The sequence below is a fragment of the Meriones unguiculatus genome, chromosome 1 (genome assembly GCF_030254825.1).
Source record: "Meriones unguiculatus strain TT.TT164.6M chromosome 1, Bangor_MerUng_6.1, whole genome shotgun sequence".
NCBI lineage: Eukaryota > Metazoa > Chordata > Mammalia > Rodentia > Muridae > Meriones > Meriones unguiculatus.
The window spans coordinates 27,466,523-27,488,688 of record NC_083349.1 but is presented as its reverse complement, the minus strand read 5'-3'; the positions used below and the strand labels follow the sequence as shown (position 1 = coordinate 27,488,688).

At 42.7% G+C, this 22,166-nt stretch overlaps 2 protein-coding genes across 3 annotated transcripts in view; one reads left to right on the top strand and one right to left on the bottom strand.

The window, feature by feature from the left end:
* Positions 1 to 9,124, bottom strand: part of Hnrnpul2 (heterogeneous nuclear ribonucleoprotein U like 2) — a 15,388-nt gene extending 6,264 nt beyond the window's left edge. Inside the window, exons 1-10 of the mRNA XM_021651846.2 lie at positions 7,734 to 9,124; positions 5,425 to 5,560; positions 5,054 to 5,130; positions 4,669 to 4,808; positions 4,006 to 4,096; positions 3,591 to 3,703; positions 3,002 to 3,265; positions 2,733 to 2,855; positions 2,251 to 2,379; positions 1,159 to 1,327 (exon numbers count right to left, since the gene is read on the bottom strand). Of these exons, the coding sequence (XP_021507521.2) occupies positions 1,159 to 1,327; positions 2,251 to 2,379; positions 2,733 to 2,855; positions 3,002 to 3,265; positions 3,591 to 3,703; positions 4,006 to 4,096; positions 4,669 to 4,808; positions 5,054 to 5,130; positions 5,425 to 5,560; positions 7,734 to 8,268 (1,777 nt within the window). The 5' untranslated portion in view covers positions 8,269 to 9,124. The remainder of the gene's footprint in view (positions 1 to 1,158; positions 1,328 to 2,250; positions 2,380 to 2,732; positions 2,856 to 3,001; positions 3,266 to 3,590; positions 3,704 to 4,005; positions 4,097 to 4,668; positions 4,809 to 5,053; positions 5,131 to 5,424; positions 5,561 to 7,733) is intronic.
* Ttc9c (tetratricopeptide repeat domain 9C) lies at positions 8,987 to 22,166 on the top strand. Of its 2 annotated transcripts, none has more exons than XM_060386173.1 (3): positions 8,987 to 10,099; positions 14,896 to 15,078; positions 18,409 to 19,169. In XM_060386173.1, the coding sequence occupies exons 1-3, from the start codon at positions 9,862 to 9,864 to the stop codon at positions 18,429 to 18,431; spliced, it is 444 nt and encodes a 147-aa protein (XP_060242156.1). In that variant the 5' UTR covers positions 8,987 to 9,861; the 3' UTR covers positions 18,432 to 19,169. The 2 variants fall into 2 exon arrangements, with proteins under 2 accessions (XP_060242156.1, XP_021507556.1); XM_021651881.2 differs by lacking the exon at positions 18,409 to 19,169 and adding an exon at positions 19,187 to 22,166 and having other exon boundaries at positions 9,120 to 10,099.

Below are 22,166 nucleotides of genomic sequence, written 5' to 3'. Positions count from 1 at the left end.
GACACATGGACACACAAAGAGGCTACTAGTCTCTAAGGTCTTCCCATCATATACACAACGGCCAAGTATATCTGTCTGTCTCTGAACATCAAGTCCATGGACTTTCACAGTGAATTTTATTTCATAGATTCTAAGATGAATCCAGTTATCCCTACTTTATAAAACTGCACTAAATTCTTCCAAGTCCCTGCTATCGACTGAAATAATTCATTCTGTATAATTCAGTCACTCTAGCTCATAGGTGTGGGAATTGATTCTCATAGTTGGGGGTTATGAGTTTCTAGAGCCAGCAGTTCACAGGCTAAGTAGGGTGCCACAAACTAAAGAAAACATGATGAAAAATATGATCCAAGGGGAAAAGCATGAAGCAAGACCAATCAACATAGTTAAAGTTAATACTGCCTTGAAAGGACAGTACATTCAGGCAAGTACCAAATCAAGAAAAATAAGCAAAAATGAGAAAACATAAACCTGTTAGCATACCAGAAATCAAGATGGTAAAGAGACAATTTTCTACATCTACTGTAGTTTACTTTGAATCCTAACAATCATCTTTGCCATTTTCCTGGAATATAATTAATTTTAAAATTTATTTTATGAGGGTGAATTTTCATTTCAATATTATATTTCCCTATGACTAGGGCAATGCTGGACAAACACTCAAACCCCTTCCTTCAATGCATCTTGTTTGTATTTAAACATATTATTTCTCACTCTTCCATTTTTTGAGACAGCATCTTGAATAGCTCATACTAGATTCCAACTCTTTATCTTCCTGCCTTAAACTTCCATATCCTGAAATCACAGGCATGCATCACCCTGCTTTTTTTTCCACCCAAAACATGGTCCTACCCTGAAATCCAGGCTGGTCTCCTAATTTATAACCTTCTTTTTTGAGCTTCTCAAGTGCTGGGATTACAAGCATGTGGTATCATGCACAAGTATTTCTCCTTTTTGTAGCTTATCCATGAGTCAAGGGGTATACTGTTTCTCCACTCACTCTATTCATTAGTTTATCCACAAGTGCTTGCATCCATTAAACTGCTCTTCAATTTACACTTTACACTTTTAGATGTGGAGAGTCACTCTGGGTAATAAGAGGTTCCAGTAGGGTTGCATTAACCAGATATAGGATTCTCTAATGTAATTTTAGCCCACCTTTCATCTCCAGCATTATAGACTCGGGCACATCATCTCCCTCCACTTCTTTTCTCAACTCCAACCTCTTTTTCCAATCTTCCTCATTAGGGACAATTACCACAACTTTCCTGGAGAAGGTTTTGAATAGCAGTAACTTCCTTCGTTGGCCAGAGTTGTACACATTACACTAGTAATAGGAACAATAAACATGTTTAAGAATAAAAGTCAACAATCAACTTAAAAAAGAAAATTTTATCTTCTACAACTGAAGCATAAGATTAGAAGTCAATGCACAAGTTCCTTGCTCTCCTTTCATCTCTCCCCACCCCAAGTTTTTAGTTCTGTTTTTTTTTTTTTTTCTTCAAGACAGCGTTTCTCTGTGTAGCCTTGGCTGTCCTGGACTCACTTTGTAGACCAGGCCGGCCTCGAAATCAAGAGATCTGCTTGCCTCTAACTCCTTGAGTGCTAGTATTACAGGCATGTGCCACTGCACCCAGCCTCTCCTTTGATCTTTGAGACACTACTTGGCAAATATTATTTCATGCACCAGGAAAACTAAAGTTAGAGGAGCAAAAAACTTGTCCAAGATCACAAATGTTAAGTAGGCCATGACAGATTCAGGAATTCAAGTAAATGAATGAATCCAAATCTCCTTCTCTCCCTTTATCATCATGTGAGTTCACACTCTCAGCTAAGCAGACTAATCTCAAATATACAACACAGAAGTAGATAGTCATTAGCTAACTTGAGTCTCTTTCTTTTGTTTTCTGAGACAGGGTTTCTCTGTGTAGCCTTGGCCTGTCCTGGACTCACTTTTGAGTCTATTTCTTAATTCAGTTCTACATGTGCCTGACTCTAAATTTGTTTTAAAGATTTATTTATTTATTTTATGTATATGAGTGCTCCATTTGCATGTGAAGAGGCAGTAGAGAATACAGATGGTTGTGAGCCACCATGTGGTTGCTGGGAATTGAACTCAACACCTCTGAAAGAAGCAGACAGTGTTCTTAACCACTGAGCCATCTCTCTAGCTCCTGACTCTAAAATTTTAAGATGCAAATTTTCCATCTCTGGATCTCCTTCAAAAATAGGTTCCTCTTGTCTGAATACCTGATCAAGAATGAAGTTCCTCTTTGATCGGGAAGCAATCTGGACCAGCTTACTAAGGCACTGGGAGGCTTGCTGAACTAAGAGGTCTCGGCTTTTGGGGTCCATCTCTGGCTCCTCAAGCCCCTTCATCTGATGAATGAGAAATACAAGGAGTTATACAACAAGTTCAAGAGCCCAAAAGTCAACTGCAGCTGCTTTAAATGCTACATGGGTCACATGAATCATCTCACTGCCAATGTTCTGCAGCAGTCACTTCCATACTTAACTTGGATTTACTCCAGATTGTACATTTTCAGAACAGGGATGGGGCATATCTTAAGACACCCTGACAAGAAAGTTACATTTCTATGTGTGGGGTCCTTGTTCTCACAGTTCAGAGACCCTCCATCACTGACTAAGGACAGGCTATCAAAGATTTCCAGTGTCTCCAGAGCAAACATCATAGCAGACTAACCGCCCCTTCCCACTTCTCAGCAACTGACCCTCATTTGACTAAGCACACTCTCAGCTCCCAGGACATTGTATCTTTTCTCAAGGTTTTCTTTTGCATATTTCAGTGCCCATTGGGTTTTTCCAGATCCAGGAAGTCCCACCATCAGAATCACCTGCAAATAAAAAGAAACTTTATAAAATCCAGCTTTCTTTAAAAAATATTCCTCTATTTTCCCTATCAAAGCGTGATAATTTCAAAATACAACTGAAAGCACATATCCTCACTCTTCTACAGCATGAAGGCTACCCTTCTGTATACCTCACACTCTTCTATGGTCTTGGGAGGGACTGCAGTCCGCACACGCTCATCAACAGGCACAGCATGGATGAACACAAACTCTGCTGGTGGTGGGAAAAATGGTTCTTCCTTCTGACCGAAGTTTAATTCTACAACACAGTTCTTGCAGAGGACATGGGGTAGAAGAGCTCGATCTGCCAGAGACTCCTTGCTGATCCGGAATGCCACACCCAGGTCTTCTCCATTCTTGGAAAAGGAGAGCTCTACTTCTTCAGTCTCAAAATTCTGTAAGAACAAAAGCACAAGAACACCTAAAGGTTGACAGGTTTTAAAGACAATGAAGTCTTAATACTTTTGTCACCATGGATAACACAAGTTTGGTCCCTAGAGCCCAACAGAGTAGAAGGAGAAAACTATCCTGACTTTCACATTAAATGTCCCCTTCCAATAAATAATGTAGAAATAAACAAATAAATGAATGTTGGGGCTAACACACAGGTCAAATGCATCAAAGTATAAAATATACAAAAATGTGTAAATTCAGTTGGCTGGATCCTCTCAGCCCTTTATCTTACCCTTTACTACAAATCCAATTTTCAGGATCACTTACAGCAAAACAGCCAATGACATCATTCTCCCCAAAAGTCTGGCCAAATTCCTCAAACTGCCCATTTTCTGCCTTGAGTCCTCTTCCATCAAAACCATAAGAGAATTCATCTTCACCTAGAAGATTAAAAAAAAAAAATCAATTACCTATCTGCAAAGTTTCCACAGAGTAAACAATATGGCAACAAACACAAGCAAGAAGTTAGAAAAGGGACTGGAGAGATGGCTTGAGATTAAGAGCACTGTCTTAACCAGAGGTACTGAATCCAATTCCCAGCAACCACATGGCTGCTCACAGCCATCTAGAATGAGATCTGGTGCCCTCTTTTTGGCCAGCAGGTGTACATGCAGACAAAACATTGTATACAGAAGAAATAAATAAATCTTAAAAAAAAAAAAAAGTTATAAAATAACCTTACCAAGCTGTGGACAGGAAAAATCAACAGACCACCCAACTCGAAGAAGAGAAACTTCTGTGCAGCCTTCTTTCATTGGGAGATTCTGAGTAACCTGGTCAAGTCAGAAAATGAACTCTTAGGTACTTTGATCAATGTAGGTGCAAAGTCTGAGTTACAAAGATAAGATTTATATACAAAATTAAAAAAAAAAAGATTACAGCTCAATATCAGAAAAAGAACTTTTACTAGACCTAAACCAAAGTTGCAGGCCTAGGGATGTAGCTCAGAAATAAAGTACCTATTATGTCTAAGGCCCTGAGTTCAATCCCCAACACATAAAACAAACAATAAAACAAAGTCATAAGGGTCGATTTGTTGCTCAGAGTTAAAGGTATGTTCAAATACAGTGCTTTTTTACTGAACTAATAACATACTGGATAGGAGTCCAACACACAGCTTAAATTAAAAAATGGTTTTTGTTTTTAGCTTGTTTGTTTTTTCAAGATAAATGAATGTTGGGGCTAACACACAGGTCAAATGCATCAAAGTATAAGGTTTCACTGTGTAGCCGTGGCTGTCCTTTGTAGACCAGGCTGGCCTTGAACTCACAGCGACTGGCCTGCCTCTGCCTCCCAGTGTTGGGATTACAAACCTGGCTAATAATGGTTTTAAAGAATCTCTTACCTTGGCCTCAAAGCACACTTTTCCCTTTGTTACTCCATAAGTACTTCTTGCCCCAGACCAAAGGGTAGGGAATTTTTCTGAGAAAAGTGGTTGGCCTCCATATCGGTCCTTGCTTATTTGAAAATGGAGATCGGAGGTATCTGTTAAGAAAGAAAGATATAACTGGTTTACTGCAATACTCAACACCTGAAAAGTGCTGAGAGTGTCATTATGCCTAGTTGTTGCAAACAAATACAAAGACTGTCCTAGTACTCAAGGCATGAAGTTTTCTCTCAAAATAATTTTTAGATCACTCCAGGTGTTAAGATAGGAGGATCACAAGTTAGAAGCCAGGCTGGAATAAACAGCAAGGCCCTATCTCAAGAGCAAAGCAATCTATACATACATGTGTCCAGGTTCACAAGCGTCTGATCCTCTTCTTCATCTTTTGCTTCTTCTTCTGGAGGTGGTGGGGACTTTGAGCTACAGGTAGGAGAGAAGAGCAAATGCAATATAACCAACGCTACCTTCTTTGAGGTATTTGTGTGGCACTATCCATTTTAAAACTATCAGTGAATTATCAAATTCCAGCAGACAACTTCTTTCAGTCAATGAGAAAAGGGAATAGGAGTTTCCATCAGACTTATTTACTCTAAAACTTATGCCTATAAAGACCTATTCCATTTTTCAATCCACCCCTCCTTCCAAACTGTCCAGTCAACACCAGGAATACCAAAAGCAGAGCAGACATTCCCATCAAGGGAGTGTTTCCCTCACCGGCTGTGGTAAGCCTCCTCTCGGAATTCATAGTAAGCTCGGCCATGTTCATCCTTTTCATCCCGCTGTCTCTTTACCCCCCGCCGCTCACCATCTGAGCCTGCTGGTTTTGACTTTTCACTATCTTGGTCATCTCCTACAAAAGGGAGGGAAAGAAAATCAGTAGTTTTTATACTGGAGTGTAGAATAAGCTCAGAACTAAGAGAATCTGAGTTAACCAATATAGAAAACTGGGAATATCTGACTGTGTTCCTACTACATCATGTTTTATTTCCAAATGTCTTTTCATTAGTTGAAAAGAGAGGAGACTATGGGCTAATTAAAGTCAAACAACAACAACAAAAAACTGGGCAATTTTTCCATTCTAAATGTACCTACTTCAATCAAGCCAACCTGGCATATCTCCCCACTAATAGTACAAGAAAATATCCCTGAAGTCTTTTAAATTCACAGGTGAATTTTAATTCTTATCAGATGTGAATTTATGGTAAGTACTTAATAACTATTTTCTAGTACTTTTCAGCAGCTACATGGCACAGAAGCGTAACATTTTTTAAAGAGACTGCCTTTTCTACACTAAAATGCAGAGCCACACAATAGCAGCTGTATATTTAACAGGAACTTGAATTGAAAGTTACCAGAGCAAATCATTAAGTCACCAGCCAACCATAAATAACACTGCATCTTTACTTCATGGAATTTGGGTCAGAAAGGTGGTGTTGTATATTTAGCAACATTGTTTTTTTGTTTTTTCTGTTTTTCTACTAGACAGGTCTCACTATGTATCTCTGCTTGTCCTAGAACTCACTATGTACACCAGGCTGACCTCAAACTCACAGAGATCTGCTTGCCTCTACCTCTCAAGTGCTGGGATTGAAGGCTTCTGAAACTAAGCCTGGAAGTAACATTCTTTACAAGGAGTAACACACAGAGTTTTTTCCTTAGGTTTTTATGTTTTAAAAGCTTAAAAGTCAGGGCCTGGAGAGATGGCTCAAAGGTTAAAACCCCTGCTGTTCTTCCAAAGGTCCTGAGTTCAATTCCCAGCAACCACATGGTAGCTCATAACCATCTATAATGAGATCTGGTAACTTCTTCTGGTCTGCTGACACACATGCAGGCAGAATACTGTATAAATAATAAATAATTTAAAACAAAGCTTAAAAGTCTTTGACAATTCCTCTAAAGCACTCTATCTTTCAATGCTTTTTATCTGCTTTTTGGGATACACACAAGTTAAGGATTATGTAATAGGAGTTCTGTCCCAGGACAGTAGACACAACAAAAACCGCAAACATTATACTTTGTATACAATCATTGTAAAATTTATTTCAACTTCATGACACTCACTAACAGCAAAAAAACAAACAAACAACAACAACAAAAAGAAAAACCCTAAGGCAATCTACTCGAAAGTAAGATTCGGAAGCAGCTCTCTCCCCTCTGACTGCAGGGATTAGTTCTAACCACACAAGCATTTCAAAAGGAGAAAGGTTAACTCCTGGGGGAGTCTCTACACATCTTCCATCACGAGATTACTTAACTGGCTCGGCAGAGCCCCTAAAATCATTTCAGCTTAAGAAATTAGGAGCATTCAAGGCAACAGTGTAGAGTAAGTCTATAAATATGCTCATTTACTGACTCGGCAGGAGAATTAAAATATAAACACAACAGGAAGAAAGTAAAAAGCCCTAGTCAAGTAACTAACACGACACTGAAATGTTAGCAAAAGACTTCTCTTTGCTAGTTAATGATTAAACTCAACAGGCTCACACACACTATCTTCTACCGCTTAAGCAGGAAGGAGCAAGGTTAGACATCCAGGTCTCTGTGAGGCTTAACGAAGGTTTGACAGGGCAGCATTTCGTGGACTGTATTGTTTAACATTTTTACGGTAAGAAATGAACTGCCAGACAGGCCGAAGGCTTAAGATTCAAACAGGTCCCTGTAGATCGTCAGTTTTTCAGCTTATTTTCGGCTAAAGGTATTCAGCTAAAGGGGGCGGGGAAGCGCCAGAAGACTGATCCACAAGTAGCTCGAAAGCAACACACACACACACACACACACACTATCATCCACTAACAGCAAGCAATCACGTTAAGCATGAACTGCAAACAGTGGCGCCACAAGGCTCCCAAACTCTCACAATGATGGGCAGTGGATTAAAGCCTCCTTCCATAGGAAATCCCATTAAACAGCCACTGGAACCGTGCACTTTCGGGCAAGTGGAAACAAGGAATCAGATCCTGCAGTGCAGGGTGGGGTGCTTGAAGCCAGCAGGTTGGAGCCTGGCTCTGCTACCAGTTCCTCACCTTGTTCCTCTGCGGCCTTGTCACCCGGTGCCTCGGATCCCGGCGTCTCGTCTCCGCTCCGTTCCTCCGGCCCGTCTTCCTCCCCCTTGCCGTTGTCATGTTCTTCGTCACCATTTACCCCACCTGACCCGGCCGTGGCCTCCGCCGGTGTGTCGGAAGCTTCGGGCTCGGCTTCCACGGTTGACGCCTCCGGGGGCTCCGGAGGCGGCTGCGAGGCCTGGCCCAAAGCCTGAGCAGGAGGTGGCTCCTCGTCTTCGTCCTCAAGCAGCGCCTCCTCGTCCTCCTCCTCGTCGTCGTCGTCCTCCTCCTCCTCGTCCCCGCCCGGGCCTCCGCCCGACGCGGCCACAGGCCGAGGCTCCGCCTTGCAGGCCCCGCCGGGCCCGGCCCCGCCAACGCCGGCCTCGTCCTCCAGCATCTCAGCATCCAGTGCCTCCTGAAGCCGCTGCGCCAGATCCATTTTGAGGCCGCGCGAATCCAGGCCCCGCCGCTGCAGCTCCGACCGCAGCTCGGTCACTTTCAGCCGCTTCACCTCCATCGCCGCCGCCGCCTCCTCCGCCTCCCGCCGCCTCCTCCCCTGCGAACTGTCGACCGAGCTCGACCGCGCAGGCGCCGCCGCCGCCCGCCTCCGCCGCCCGCGCCAGCACTGAGCCCACGCTAGCAAGTGCACGCACGCAGCGGCGGAGGCCGCGCTGTCTCCGCGGCGTGTCTGAGTCGCCTCCCTTCTGCCCTGCCCCTTTCGGCTCACTAAGTCCGAAACGAGGCAGTGAGGAGCAGCCTCCTAGACTCTCGGTTCTCGGCCGCGGGCGAGTGCGCGCCGAGGACGACGGAGTTCCCTCACTTCTCCTCCCTCCCTCCAGGTAGTCGGGCCAATCAGCGCAGGCAGCATAAACGCGCAGCCGCAACGAGGCTGGGAGCCGGGCAAGGCTGGCGGCGGCTCAAGTGCCTCGTAGCACGGAAGCGAGAGCGCACCCCTCGCTCCGTGCTTCAGTTGTAGGCTCTGCGCAGTCGCGCCGGAGCCCCGCCTACCCCCTCGCCACTCTTACTTCCTGCTCGCTCCTAGTGGCCGAGCACCCTAATTCTTACTCCATGTCCTCTCTTCCTTATTCTCTGACTGCAACTTCTGAGACTAATAGCTGAGGACAGGCTGGAGGGCCGGGTGGTGCGGTTCTCGTAGCCGGTAGGCAAAGGCCTTCCCAGTACCAACGAAGAGCGACCCATGCCCGGACCTCTTTCTACCCAGCAACAGAGGCTCTAGCCCCGCCCCTCGCCTCTCTCATTGGCCCTCTTGAATCGCAGACTGTTGCTCTCATTGGTCATCCGATATCGTGCGGCTTTTTTTCCTATTGGAGAAGTGGCCGGGAGTTTTTTTTTTTTCCGGGTTGGTCCGCTGGAGAGGCGGGGCCATTTCTGCGGGATTACTTTTCTAGACTCCTTTCTGATTGGATGGTGTGACGCAATGCGCGCGCCCCACTAGATGCTAAACTGCTGGCCAGCCAGGTCTTTTCCTGTCTGTGCTCCGGCACGTACACTGAACCCCAGGAGGAGTCTTCCGGCCTTGGGCTTCTGCTGCGGTGCAGTTTGGGGGCTTGCCAGTGCTTACACTCTCTCGTGCTTCACCTGTGGACTGGAGGCTTGGGCCTCATTCACTTCGGTTACTCAGTTAACAGCTGAGCCATCAACAAATGTTTCTTGAATAAGGACAAATAAAGGTTGGGAAGGAAGAAGCCTTTTCGACTTGTCTCAGCTGTTCCCGCCTACTCCGTCTTCTTCCAGGTCAGGGGGTGTGCCTCAGAGAAAGAAGGAAACGAATTTTGCGGGCAGTCACACACTTCGGACGTTTAGCGGGCCTTTGATTCTTCCTAGAGTCTGTACTCACGCCGGGATCTCTTCTTCAGAAAATCACTTGATCTATGGCTTCACTATCCCCACATCATTCCTTTTTTTAGTTTGCGGAACTTCGGGAAACTGAAAACTACCACAGTAGGATAGATGGGACTAATAAAAACAGCAAAGCTCCAAATCTGGGGAGCCTCTTGAAGGAGGGTAATTTTCTGCTTGCAGAATCGACTGCCGCTTGATCCCAACACTACAACTTCAGTTTCTATTACATTTAATAATTCCAACAGTCATGGAGAAGCGCCTGCAGGAGGCTCAGCTCTACAAGGAGGAAGGGAACCAGCGCTACCGGGAAGGGAAGTACCGAGATGCTGTCAGTAGGTACCATCGAGCCCTTCTTCAGCTGAGGGGTCTGGACCCGAGCCTGCCTTCTCCTATACCCAATCTGGGACCTCAGGGCCCAGCTCTCACGCCGGAGCAAGAAAACATACTTCACACGATCCAGACAGACTGTTACAACAACCTAGCTGGTAAGAGCGGGACTGGGGGTTAGGTAGACCATCAAAACAGGACCATAGAGCCGGTCAGTGGTGGTGTAGGTCTTTAATCCCAGCACTCGGGAGACAGAGGCAGGCCGATCTCATAGTTGGAAAGCATCCTGGTCTACTGAGTGAGTTCCAGGGCTACATAAAGAAACGCTTAAAAAAAAAAAAAATCAAAAAACAAAACAGGACCTTCGAGCCCTGTGAACATTGGAAGAAGACGTTCTTCTCTGTCTTCTGGTTATTCAACAATGTATTGAAACCTGTTTCCAATCTGTAGGATACTTTTAAGCAGGCAGGGTTTCTCAAGCCTCACCTGGAGAGTTTGTGAAAATACAACTTCCTGGGCGCCAAACCCCAGTAACTTTGTTTTAGTGGATCTAGGGTGGGACTGCCCATGGGTTTATCTGGAGGAATGTTGCTAACACCTGTAATCCCAGCACTTCGGAGTGGCTTCAAGTCTGAGTCCAGACTTGTGATGTGGTAAGGCCCTGTCTCAAACAAGAAAGAATAAGTTGGATACAGAAATAGACATAGTCTGGAGCTGTTCCATTTAAGAAAGGATGGTTACATAGTTTTCATAGATGTGACATATACAACATGGAAGGGCAGGTACTGTTAAGGTCACTGCACATTGATCTATGTAATTGTCACAACAGTTCTTCCAGATTAATCTAAGGAAATTGTCAAATATCTAGCAACAAGTGCATTTAAAATTATACCCAGACAAAGTCATTAATTCCCAGTGCTTAAGTTCTTGTTGCAAGATTCCATGTCCTATTAAAAAAATTTAAAAATGTACTAAGGAATTGACCAAAGATCAAAGAAATGAGTTTTGGAGATGGGTACCTATGAATGGTGTGACCTCCCAGATGGACTGAAAGGAGGCACTGTTTCTTAGCACTCTCTTAAAAGCTCTGGGAAACTTTCACAGATGTCTCATAAAGACCCTTTGAAAAACTGGGTATAGTGGCCCATGTCTCTTCTCCCAGCCATTCCTCAGGAGGCTGAGACAGGAGAATCATAAATTTGAGGCCATTGTGGGGAAACATAGTAAGACCTTATCTCAATTATTATTATTATTATTATTATTATTATTATTATTATTATTATTTTGGCTGATTTAACAGTGTTCATTTATTGAGTACCCATGACATGATGGTCTATTTACAGCATTTCTCATCTTTACCAGAATTTGGATAAATACTTCATAATAATCTTCATTTTTACAGATAAAGAAGTCAAATAGTACTCCAGCCTAAAAAACTCGCAGTGTCTTCTTGGCCCATTTAAGAGAAAATCTACTCTGGCCCTTGCCAGAAGCCTAACATGTTCTCACTCCTCCATCTACTCAAATCTCACAGCACATTTCCACCTTTAAAGTCTTTGAAGCTCTAGTTTTTTGAGTTAGAATGTTCTGTCCTCGCTGTGGCTTAGGTAGACCCCAGCTTTTAAAATTTACTTTCTTAGAGCCCGGCATAATGGTCAGTGGTCAGGAGACAGAGGAAGGGGCAGACAGATATCTGAGTTTGAGGCCAGCCTGGTCTACAGAGTTCCAGGCCAGGGTTACACAGAGAAACCCTGCCTCTAAAAACCATAATAAATAAGTAAATATAATAACTTTCTCAGAGGACCCTTCAGTAACCAAGCAACAGTTTAACTTTATTTATTCTCCAGCAGATTTATTTTCTTCAAGGTATCTTTAAAGTTTCATTTGTTTATGTATTCCTCCCACTTAGGGGTGCCCTGGCATTATTTAATCATTTCTTGATTTCAGTTGGTGCTCAGTAGAGATCAGTCGAGCCTTATATCCTAGAATACTTTCCCTAAGCTGGTAAAATCCTGCATCATAGCTGGGGCCCAAAGGGTACAGTGGGACAATAGGATTGAGTGTATTATATCTTATCTGGTGTCATTACTAAGCTGTTAAACTCAGATCTCTTCTCTCTAAGCTCAAAGACCTCTATCTTCTAAAGTCTTTAAAAAAGAAATTTCCTGGGTTATTATTGGCTCTCCTACCAAACTCTCCACCTGCTAATGGCTAGCATTACTAAAAAATACTTCTCCTGAAATCTGTTTTGGCACATCTCACATTAAGCCTATGGAGGAAAAAAAACCTTATTATTCAAAATAAACAAGGCTAGAGAGATGGCCCAATAGTTAGGAACACTGGCTGCTCTAGCAGAGGATCAGAGTTCAATTCCCAGCACTTACATGGTATTTTATAACCATCTGTAACTCCAGTCCCCAAGGGATATGACACCCCCCTTCTTATCTCCTTGGGCACATACCAGGCACACACATGGTTCACATACATAAACAGGCAAAACACTCATAATAATGGGTATTTACAAATAATCATCAAGATGCCTGCCTTGTTCTCCTTGCTTTTAGTCAGGACTTGGTAAGTAGTTATCAGTTGTTGTATTGAAGCTGACATGCTGGATTAATTGACCTGTGGAGAATACCCCATGTAAAGCCTTCTTGGCGGGGATGTAGCAGGATGCAAGCATAATCCAGGCTTATTAATGGCTTCATTATACCTGAATCTCCACCATCCGAGCATGATTTAATTTTAATATGTTTCATTCCCATAGCTGTGAAATCGACTGTCTTTCCCTTTTTATTTTAAAAATAATTACTGTTATTTATGTGTCTTTTATGGGTATGTGCACTTGTCAAGGAAGATAGATGCTTATGGTGTCCAGAAGAAGACATCCAATATCCTGGAGCTTGGAGTTACAGGTGGTTGTGAGCCATCCAGTGTGGGTGCTTGAAACCAAGCTTGGGTCCTCTGCAAGAGTAATATGTGCTCTTCACCATTGAATCATCACTCCACCCTCTTTACTTTTATTTTTGGTGTTGGCGGGGAATGAACTCACAGCCTCAGTATGCCAGGCAGTCAGGCAGTCTGCTGAGCAACAACCCTTCTTTAAGGCAGAACACTTGAACATTGCTTCCTAACCAAGATTTATTCTGGGGTTCTATTAGTCAGCCAAAAGAATAGTGAATTAATATGTCGTTGGAAATGAGGTTGGCATGGTAGCACAGAACTGTAATTCCAGGCTGAGGCAAGAGGCTTAACAAGTGTTTCAGGCTGTCCTGGGTTACAGACTGAATTTCAGGACTGCCTGAGCTACAGAGGGAGAATCTTAGTGTTCTGTTGCTGGGGAGAGACACCACTACTACAGCAGCTCTCATAGAGGAAAGCGTTCTAATTGGGGCTTGCTTAGAATTTCAGAGGTTTGAATCCATTATAATCATGGTGGGGAGCATGGCAGCATGTAGGTAGACGTGTTACTGGAGAAGGAGCTGAGAGTTCTACCTCTGGACCTATAGCAGGAAGAGAGAGCGCCACTGGGTCTGGTTTTTTGAAACCTCCATACCCATCCCAGTGACACATTTCCTCCAACAAGGCCACACCTCCTAATCTTTTCAAATAGTGACACTCCCTAAACATTTAAATACTTGAGCCTATGGGGGCCGTTGTTATTCAACCATGACACAAAACCCTAGCATTTATTATGGGCATGTGTTGATGCTTGCCTATAATTCTACTGTTGGACATGTGGAGAAATGAAGATTGTCTTCCAGTGTAGAACGAGTTCAGAGCCAGCTGCAGCTATTTAAGACCCCTATCTCAAAGTAAACTGTAGTAACAATTCTGGAACTTTGGTTTCTTTAAAAAAAACACAGAACTATTATAAGCATATGTTTTTGTTTTAATCCCAGGTGTGGAGATATGGAGATGCTTTGAACTGTCCACAGCAGCTGACTATGATTTGCCTGGTACTCTAGCAAACGAATGATTTTGCCAGCTGCAGATAGTTTTTTCAGTTGTGTAACATTTGGAATCCTGGGAACTTTTCAGAGGGCATATAAGTACTAGGGCCCCCGAGAAGTGGGGTTGGTGTTTGTTCAGGAAGTTGGTTGGTTTTTCAGCTGTCCTTGACGTGCTTTGTAGATCAGGCTGGCCTCGAACTCACAGAGGTCTGCCTGCCTCTGCCTCCCTGAGTGCTGGAATTACAGGTGTGTGCCACCGTGCCCAGCCTGGTTGTAGTTTGTTGGTAATTGTGCTTAAAGAAGAAAGAAATTAGATTCAAGAATCTCTGTCTCCGCTCTATCCTTCTTTCTCTCTTAACTAGTGATAGGGATGAAATGGGTGCGGGGGAGATAAAGGGTGGGAAAAAAGAACCCACAAAGTAGCAAAGAGCAGCTACAAGCAAAGAAACAAGGAGAAAGAAATTAGATTCAGAGATCTCTCTCCCCCCTTCTCTCTCTTTTTCTCCTATCTAGTGATAGGTGGTGAAACTGGGTGGAATAAAGGGTGGGAAAAAGAAGAACCCACAGAGTAACAAAGTCCAGCTACAGTGGACAAAGAGAAAATTGACAGCACTTGGTTCAGATTTCATGCTCATTCCATTTAGAAGCTCTGAGATCTTGTGCTAATTGCTTATCCCTGAGCCTGGATTTCTTTCATCCATTAAATGGAGGGTAACACTGATTTTGTACTGTGGGTGAAAAGAGAGGCTATATTCAATGTATCTTGTTCTTTCCTTACAAAATGGCAAGCAAGCATTAACAACTGTACAATATAAGAACTGTGATAAGAGAAGGGGGAGGGAGGGTGGGACGGAGAGGGGAGGAGGGAGGGCCTTATGGGAGGATACAAAGTGAATAAACTGTAATTAATAAAAATAAATTAAAAAAATTGTGATAGGCTGGCTGGTGGGGTCTCCTGTAATAAGCCCTCCTTCTCTCTCCCTTTAACATGGCCCATTTAGCCTGTCTCCTCCAGATGGAGCCAGTGAACTATGAACGAGTGAGGGAATACAGTCAGAAAGTCCTAGAACGACAACCTGATAATGCCAAGGCCTTGTATCGGGCTGGAGTAGCCTTCTTCCATCTGCAAGACTATGACCAGGCTCGGCACTACCTGCTGGCTGCTGTCAATAGGCAACCTAAAGGTAAGTGAGTGAAAGGGACATTAAAGTAACAAGCATATATATAATTGTTTTGTTATCAGCACAAGTTAGTGGTCAGTGTTTAAGGAGATGACAGTGCTAATTGCTGTAGTCTGACATTAAACACTGTATACATCATGTGCTGAATTATATGCGCTATACCTGTTTATATGAACAGCTGTTACAGAGCAACAGAAACATAATTCTTAAAGAAAAGAAGAAGAAGGGGGAGGGCTATATGTAGCTTAGTTGGTAGGCATGCACAAACCTCTGGTTTCAGTCCCCAGCATTGCACAAACTGTATGTAGTGGTGCACATGCCTGTAACCTCAGCACTTGGGAGATAGAGGCAACAGGACCAGGTTCTTTAGTTACATAGTGAGTCTGAAGATGGCCTGGGCTATATGAGAGCCTGTCTCGTGCTGGTTGTTGGTCTTTAGTCTCAGCACTTAGGAGGGAGAGATGGGCGGATCTCTTGAGTTTGAGGCTAGCCTGGACTATAGAGTGAGTTTTAGGATAGCCAGGGCTGTCTCAAAAATAAAAAATTAAAAATAAAACCCAGGGCTGGAGAGATGGCTCAGAGGTTAAGAGCACTGGCTGTTCTTCCAGAGGTCCTGAGTTCAATCCCCAGTACCCACATGGTGGCTTACAACCATCTATAAAAATATCTGGTGTCTTCTTCTAGTGTGCAGGTGTACATGCAGATAGAATATTGTATACATAATAAATAAAATATTTAAAAAAAATAAAACCTAACCAAACCAAAAACACTAAACCCAAAACCTGTCCATTTGAAATGGTACCTCTGGAAAGAAATTTTAGTTTAACTTTGTCAGTTTAAAGACCTATTTATTTTTTTTTAAGTATACCAGTGTTTTAGTACATGTATATTGTTTACTGCTTTATTGGTGTCATGACCCTGGGAGAGCAGAGCCTAAAAATGAGGTGGACTAAAGTCTCATACAATAGCCAACTTTACTCAGAGCATCAGACAATTTATACTCTGAGGATTAAGAAGAATCAGGAGTAAGGACCAGGAATCCCAAGGACAAGCCACACATGGCAAAAGATGAGTAGTCTGAAATAAACTCAGTCCTTAGCCACTATACCTAGGAGGGGCACAAAATCACATTCCAAGAACCATTCTTTCCTTTTGAAGAAACTCAGGTCACAAGACTCTTGAATTCTTGGAGTTTTCTCACAAGTGCTTAGACTTAATCCCTTCACACAACTTCATTCTTGGACTGTGTTTCATCAGTATAGTTGTGCATCACATGTGTACCTGGTGTCTTTGGGACAAAAGTCTAGAACTTACTCTTTTCTGGAACTAGAGTTACATATAGCCTGTAGTGAAGACACCATCTGAGTGCCAGAACTGAAGCTGGGTCCTCTGTAAAAGCAGCAAGTGTTCTTAGTAGCTGAGCCATCTCTCCAGCCCCAGTTTTTAACTGTTTTTAAAACAGGTACTACAAGCCAGATAAAAATCCCAGGACAGAGCAGGGAAGATGGTCATGAAATTCCCAGATGAGGATTATTGGCACTTGATAGCTGTTAAGAGAGGCAGAGCTAGTTTTCTTTAATGATGTGATCTCCTTGTAGGTCAGCCACACTCCAGGACAGGCCCTATTCCCAAGAGTAGTTGGAGAACATAAACTGTACTGGATGGGGCTGGAGAAGAAAAGTCAAGCCTGGGGAGGAAGGACTTAAGAATATTAAAAGTGTGCACATGAACAAGTTTTCCACTTCTGGAGGGTTTGTGAGGTTTTTATGGTTTTTGTTCGTTTGATTCATTTTTGTTTATTTTGTGGGGGGGCTTTGGGGAGTTCACAGGCCACAGCACATGTGGAGGACAGAGGACAGCCTGACTGGACAGCGAATGCCTTTACCCTCTGAGACATTTCGCTAGTCCGAGGTTTTGTTCTTTTGAAACAGGGTTCTCCCTTTTTGCCCAGGCTGACTTGCAGCCCAGTGCCAGCCTCCCTGAGGAGCGCTAGGTTTTACCACCTTACCCAGAATACTTCTGTGTTCTTGCTTTCACAGGAAAGCAACTGTTACTTCTGTCTATATCCTTAGGAATATTTTGCTTAAACAGGCATATGTGTTAGTATTCCATGTATTAGCCCTGCAGGTCAGCGGTTTCTATATACAAGCCTATCTCTGGTTATTTTGCTGTTCTGTAGATCAGACTCAGGGCCTTGTGCTTGTCCTGCAAATACTCTACCCCTGTGACTTCCAGTCTGTTCTGTGTATGTAAAATACCCACTACCATTCTACCCCCTTTTCTGTTTTGTTGCTGGAAACTACACTCAGGACATTACACCTACCTGGTGCTACACCCATGTCCTTATTAAGTTAAATTAACTTAATTTATTTATTTTGGAGTTTTGAGGCACAGAATTTCACAGTATAGTCCAGGCTAGCCTGAAGCCCCTACCTATTGCCCAAACTGACATTGAACTTGTGATCTACCTGCCTTGGCCTTCTGAGTACTGAGATTATAATGAGGATTTTAGGAACTTGTTTTCTTTTTTCTCATTTATTTGAAACAGGGTCTCATGAAGGTTAGGCTGGCTTGAATTTCTGATCCCCTTCCTCTGTACTTCCCAAGTGATGATGTTACAGGTGTATGTGCTACCATACCAGCTTAGGAGGTTTGTTTTAAAGCCTCTACCTTTTAAAGAATGTTAGTGGATCCCAATGAATGAACTTGATCATCATCATTAAGCCTGTTCTCCAGACAGGAGCTGGACTTTGCTTTAGATAGTACTTTATCTTTTAGCACATCTAGCTCTGGTGTGACCTAGAAAAGAAGCCACTGACTGGGGAATTTCAGAGTTGGCACTGAGATTTCAGGACAAAAAGGAAGCTGTGAAGCAGGTGGCAGTTTCATTTCTGCATTGGTCGGTTTAACACTGAATATTTTGTCTCTCTTTTCTTTTTTTGGCTTTTTAAGACAGGATTTCTCTGTGTAGCCTTGGCTGTCCAGGACTCACTTTGTAGACCAGGTTGGTCTCAAACTCTCAGCGACCCGCCCTGGTTCTTTTTCTTTAGATCTCTCTCTATATGGTCCTGGCTGTCCTGAAACTCACTATGTAGACCAGGCTTGCCTCGAACTCAGAGAGATCCACCTGCCTAAGTGCCAGGATTACAGGTGTGTGACACCCTGCCCAGCTCCTTTTTTTTTTTTCATTCTCAAAGCAACTACTGGAAGCTAGAAGCAGAGGAGTCCCAAACATAACAGTGCAATAAAACTTTTCATTTATTTAAATGAGTTTTAAAGCCACTACTACAAACTAATGAAGGTATGTGAGACATTTTTTTTTTCTGACTTCAGGCACACAGATGAAATGCTGCTAATTGGGCACAGGGGCACACATCTACACTCCCAGCTATTCTGAGAGGCTGAGGCAGGAAGGTTCATGTGAGCCTGTAAGTTCAAGACCAACCTGGGCAATACAACTACCTCTTTGTGGAGAAAGGGTTTCTTTGTGTAGACCTGGCTGTCCTAGAACTTGCTCTAGATCAGGCTGGTCTCTCAGAGATCTGCCTGCCTCTGCCTTCCACCATGATTAAAGGCGTGGACCACTACAACCTGGCTTGCTGGCTACATCGTTTAAAAAAAAAAAAAAAAAAAAAAAGCTTCTATATAGCCCACTTGGTAGAATGCTTGCTTGGATCCCCATCACTGAATAAAACCAAGCCTAGTGGCAGATGTCTGTAATCCCAGCACAGTAGGAGGGCCATGAATTTGAGGCCAGGTACAAGCAAACAAATCCTAACCTATCGATTTTGTGTATTTATTTAATTCATAGTTTTTAATTGTACCTGGTGGTTTATGCCTATAATCTCAGCCCTTGGAAGGTAAAAGCAAAACAATCAGGTATTCAAGGCAGTTTTCAGATACAGATCAAATTCAAAGCCAGCCAGGGCTAAAAGAGTCTCTCAAAAAAAAAAAAAAAAATCACAGTGACAAGACTTTACTATTGCATAGAATGATTGTAATGCATTCAGATTTTGGAGAACTGAAAATAACTGGGACTGTTAACAGTGCACTTTGGTTCGTTGGTGTCATTACTGTCTACCTGTAAATGTCTTCTCCATTGTCTTTGAAGATGCCAACGTCCGACGGTACCTCCAGTTGACACAGTCAGAACTCAGCAACTACCACAGGAAAGAGAAGCAGCTGTACCTGGGCATGTTTGGTTAGTGAAGAAAAAAGCTGATTCTCCAGTTGAACTCAAGTGGACCACTAAAGGCCCATCAAGGGAAACTTGAGCCTCAGCAAGAGAAATTCACCCTTTACCTCTGACCCAGGTGGATTTCCATTTTGTTTCCTGTTCTGCACAAGCTCTTTGCTATTTAGCCCATCTGCATTGTCTGTCCCCTAGTGTATTCGTATGGCTTGCAATCATTATTTGCCTTGAGAAATAGACTAGAAAGCATTCATTGACTGTGAGTGGAAACAACTACATCTTGGGTTTTTGTTTGTCTGTCTGTTTTTTTAAGACAGGGTTTCCTGCATAAGAATCCTGGCTGTCCTGGACTCACTCTGTAGCCCAGGTTGGCCTTGAACTCACAGAGATCCACCTGCCTCTGCCTCCAGAGTGCTGGAATTTAAGGCGGGCACTGCCATACCTGATGGAATCAGCTATATTTGTGGCATAGATTTAATGAGATGTTAGATGTTTTCAGATAAAGAGGAGAGGCCCAGTGAAGGATGAAATAGTAAGGATAGACATAAAGGAATCTTTTGCTCTTTCCTCAGATACCTTTGTTTTTCCCAGTGGGAAATATATATATTTTTTATGAAACTTGATAATTTATAAATTGAGTCTAAGTATATTTAAAGATTTGAAATTAGTCATTTTTGGGCTAAGGCTGTATCTCAGTGGTAGACTGTTTGCCTGACATGTACAAGGCCCTGTGTTTGATTCCCCAGTGCTACAAATATAACCAATTAAACAATAAAGAAATCAAACTTTTGTTATTTAATCTCTTATACTCCTTTAATATCTCAGACACATTCAGCTTCTTTTCCCCCATAAAAGATTCTTCTTTCTAGGCAGACACGAGGGTACGTGCTTGCTGTTCCAGCACTTAGAAATCTAAACCAGGACAATCAAATTTAAGTCCAGCTAGAGGTATGTAGTGAGACCTTGTCTCAAAATTGAAGGGCTGGGGATACAACTCAGTGACAGAGCCCTGGGTTTAATTTCCATCACTGCAAAAAAACAAAAAACAAAAAACTTCTTTTCTGGGTTTTTGTTTTGTTTTGTTTTTCCTCTCCTGGGAATTTCTAGTTCTTGCAATTGCTTGTATTCCGATTATTAACAAAACTTATTTGTCATTAATTTATTCTGCTTTAAAACTTCTGGAGTGAATACCTGGGATACATGAAATCCTGATTTTTGTTTGTTTTTTAAATGCCTCTGGAGTCAAGTACTTAAGTAGTTAAAAGTATTTGACAACTCTGTCCTCCTGCCAAAAAAGGAACGCAAGTTCTAGTGAGCTTTTCCGGGTGTGTGTATGGTGCTGGAGTTTGAGCCCACCTTGAACATGTTAGGCAAGCACCCTGTCATTGTGCTACACAGCCAGCACCAAAGTGTTTTTTGTTTTTGTGTTTCAGACAGGGTTTCTCTGTGTAGCCTTGGCTGTCCATGTTTTGGTTTTTGTTTTTTGAGACACGGTTCCTCTGTGTAGCCTTGGCTGTCCTGGACTCCCTTTGTAGACCAGGCTGGCCTCGAACTCAGAGATCTAGCTGCCTCTGCCTCCCTGAGTGCTGAGATTACAGGCGTGTGATACCATGCCAGGCCCCTGTGTTTTAATTTTAAATGGCTAAATTTCACTTTTTTGAAAGACATTACTTTGTCTTCTTGAAAGAGTATCATAATAAAGCATAACAGAGCCCAAGTTTCCTCTTCACCTGTCTATTTTTTAAGAGCTCAGGACCTCACTGAGTAAGGAAATCTACAAGGAAAGGCATTTATTGCTTAGTTTCATGCAAGCACCTGATAAAGCCCTGGAGAACCTGTGTCACTTGTGGGTACAGGGTATAGATCTAGTGCAGTCCTGCCTCTGTGGGGTTCATCAACCATTGGCTGCTTTGTCATGGTGTTTTTTCTGTGGATTGTGTCATGGGTGCCAATTAGTAGCTAAGACCATGTAGCAGGCATCCACCTTTACAAGTAAAGATAATAAGCATGTGTCACTAGCTATCATATAATCATAAACAAATATATTTCTTGAGGTGGGATCAGCCTGGTTTATTAATAACACCCCAAACTCTCCCAATGCATTACTTACTCTTCTTTGTTCCTCCCTATAATTTAAATAATGTGTCCATCAAGGTACAACAAAAGGGTACGAAATGCAAGGACAGAACTAAGTAAAGTAGAATGTTTTCTTTCTCCAAACTTCTTAACCTGCTAAGATTAGCATACGTCTGTGATCTCAGTACTCAAGAGAATTGCTGGAAGGCTAGTCTGGGCTATATTGCTGAATTCAAAATGAAAATAACTCAAAATAGGCCGGGCAGTTGTGACACACACCTTTAATTCCTGCACTCAGGAGCCAGAGGCAAATAGATCTTTGAGTTTGAGGCCAGCCTGGTCTATATAGATAGAGCTCCAGGACAGCCAAGGCTACACAGAGAAACCCTGTTTTGAAAAAAACAAAAACCGACAAAATAAATGGATAAAATTCCTATACTGGGTTTGACAAAATCTTGTCATAGTGAATCCTGTCACTTTGGGTTAGAAGCCCCTTTGAAGTTTCCTCTTAGTAATTTTCCACGTACAAATATCAACATTACCTCTTGACTATATATACCCACTTGTCTTATTGGAGTCATTTAGGTCCTAATCTGTGTCCCACTGCAAAACCTGGTTGCTGAGGTTCCTGCTGCCATGACCTTGCCTTTGAATGGTCTGTCTTAACATGCTTTTAGAAATTAAAATCTTTGTCATCTTGCATGTCTTACTTCTTTGGCACTAGTTTTGCTCCCTGGTTGTTGTGTAAAAATTTTATGTTAAAGGAAGCTGTCCACTACATCAATGAGAAAAAATAAAACTGATATTCACAAACATCTTAAAA

Coding starts and splice junctions, on each gene's coding strand:
- Ttc9c (XM_021651881.2), top strand. CDS start 9,862: ATGGAGAAGCGCCTGCAGGAGGCTCAGCTCTACAAGGAGGAAGGGAAC. Junction 10,100..14,895: donor CTGTTACAACAACCTAGCTG/GTAAGAGCGGGA, acceptor TGGCCCATTTAG/CCTGTCTCCTCCAGATGGAG. Junction 15,079..19,186: donor TGTCAATAGGCAACCTAAAG/GTAAGTGAGTGA, acceptor TTGTCTTTGAAG/ATGCCAACGTCCGACGGTAC.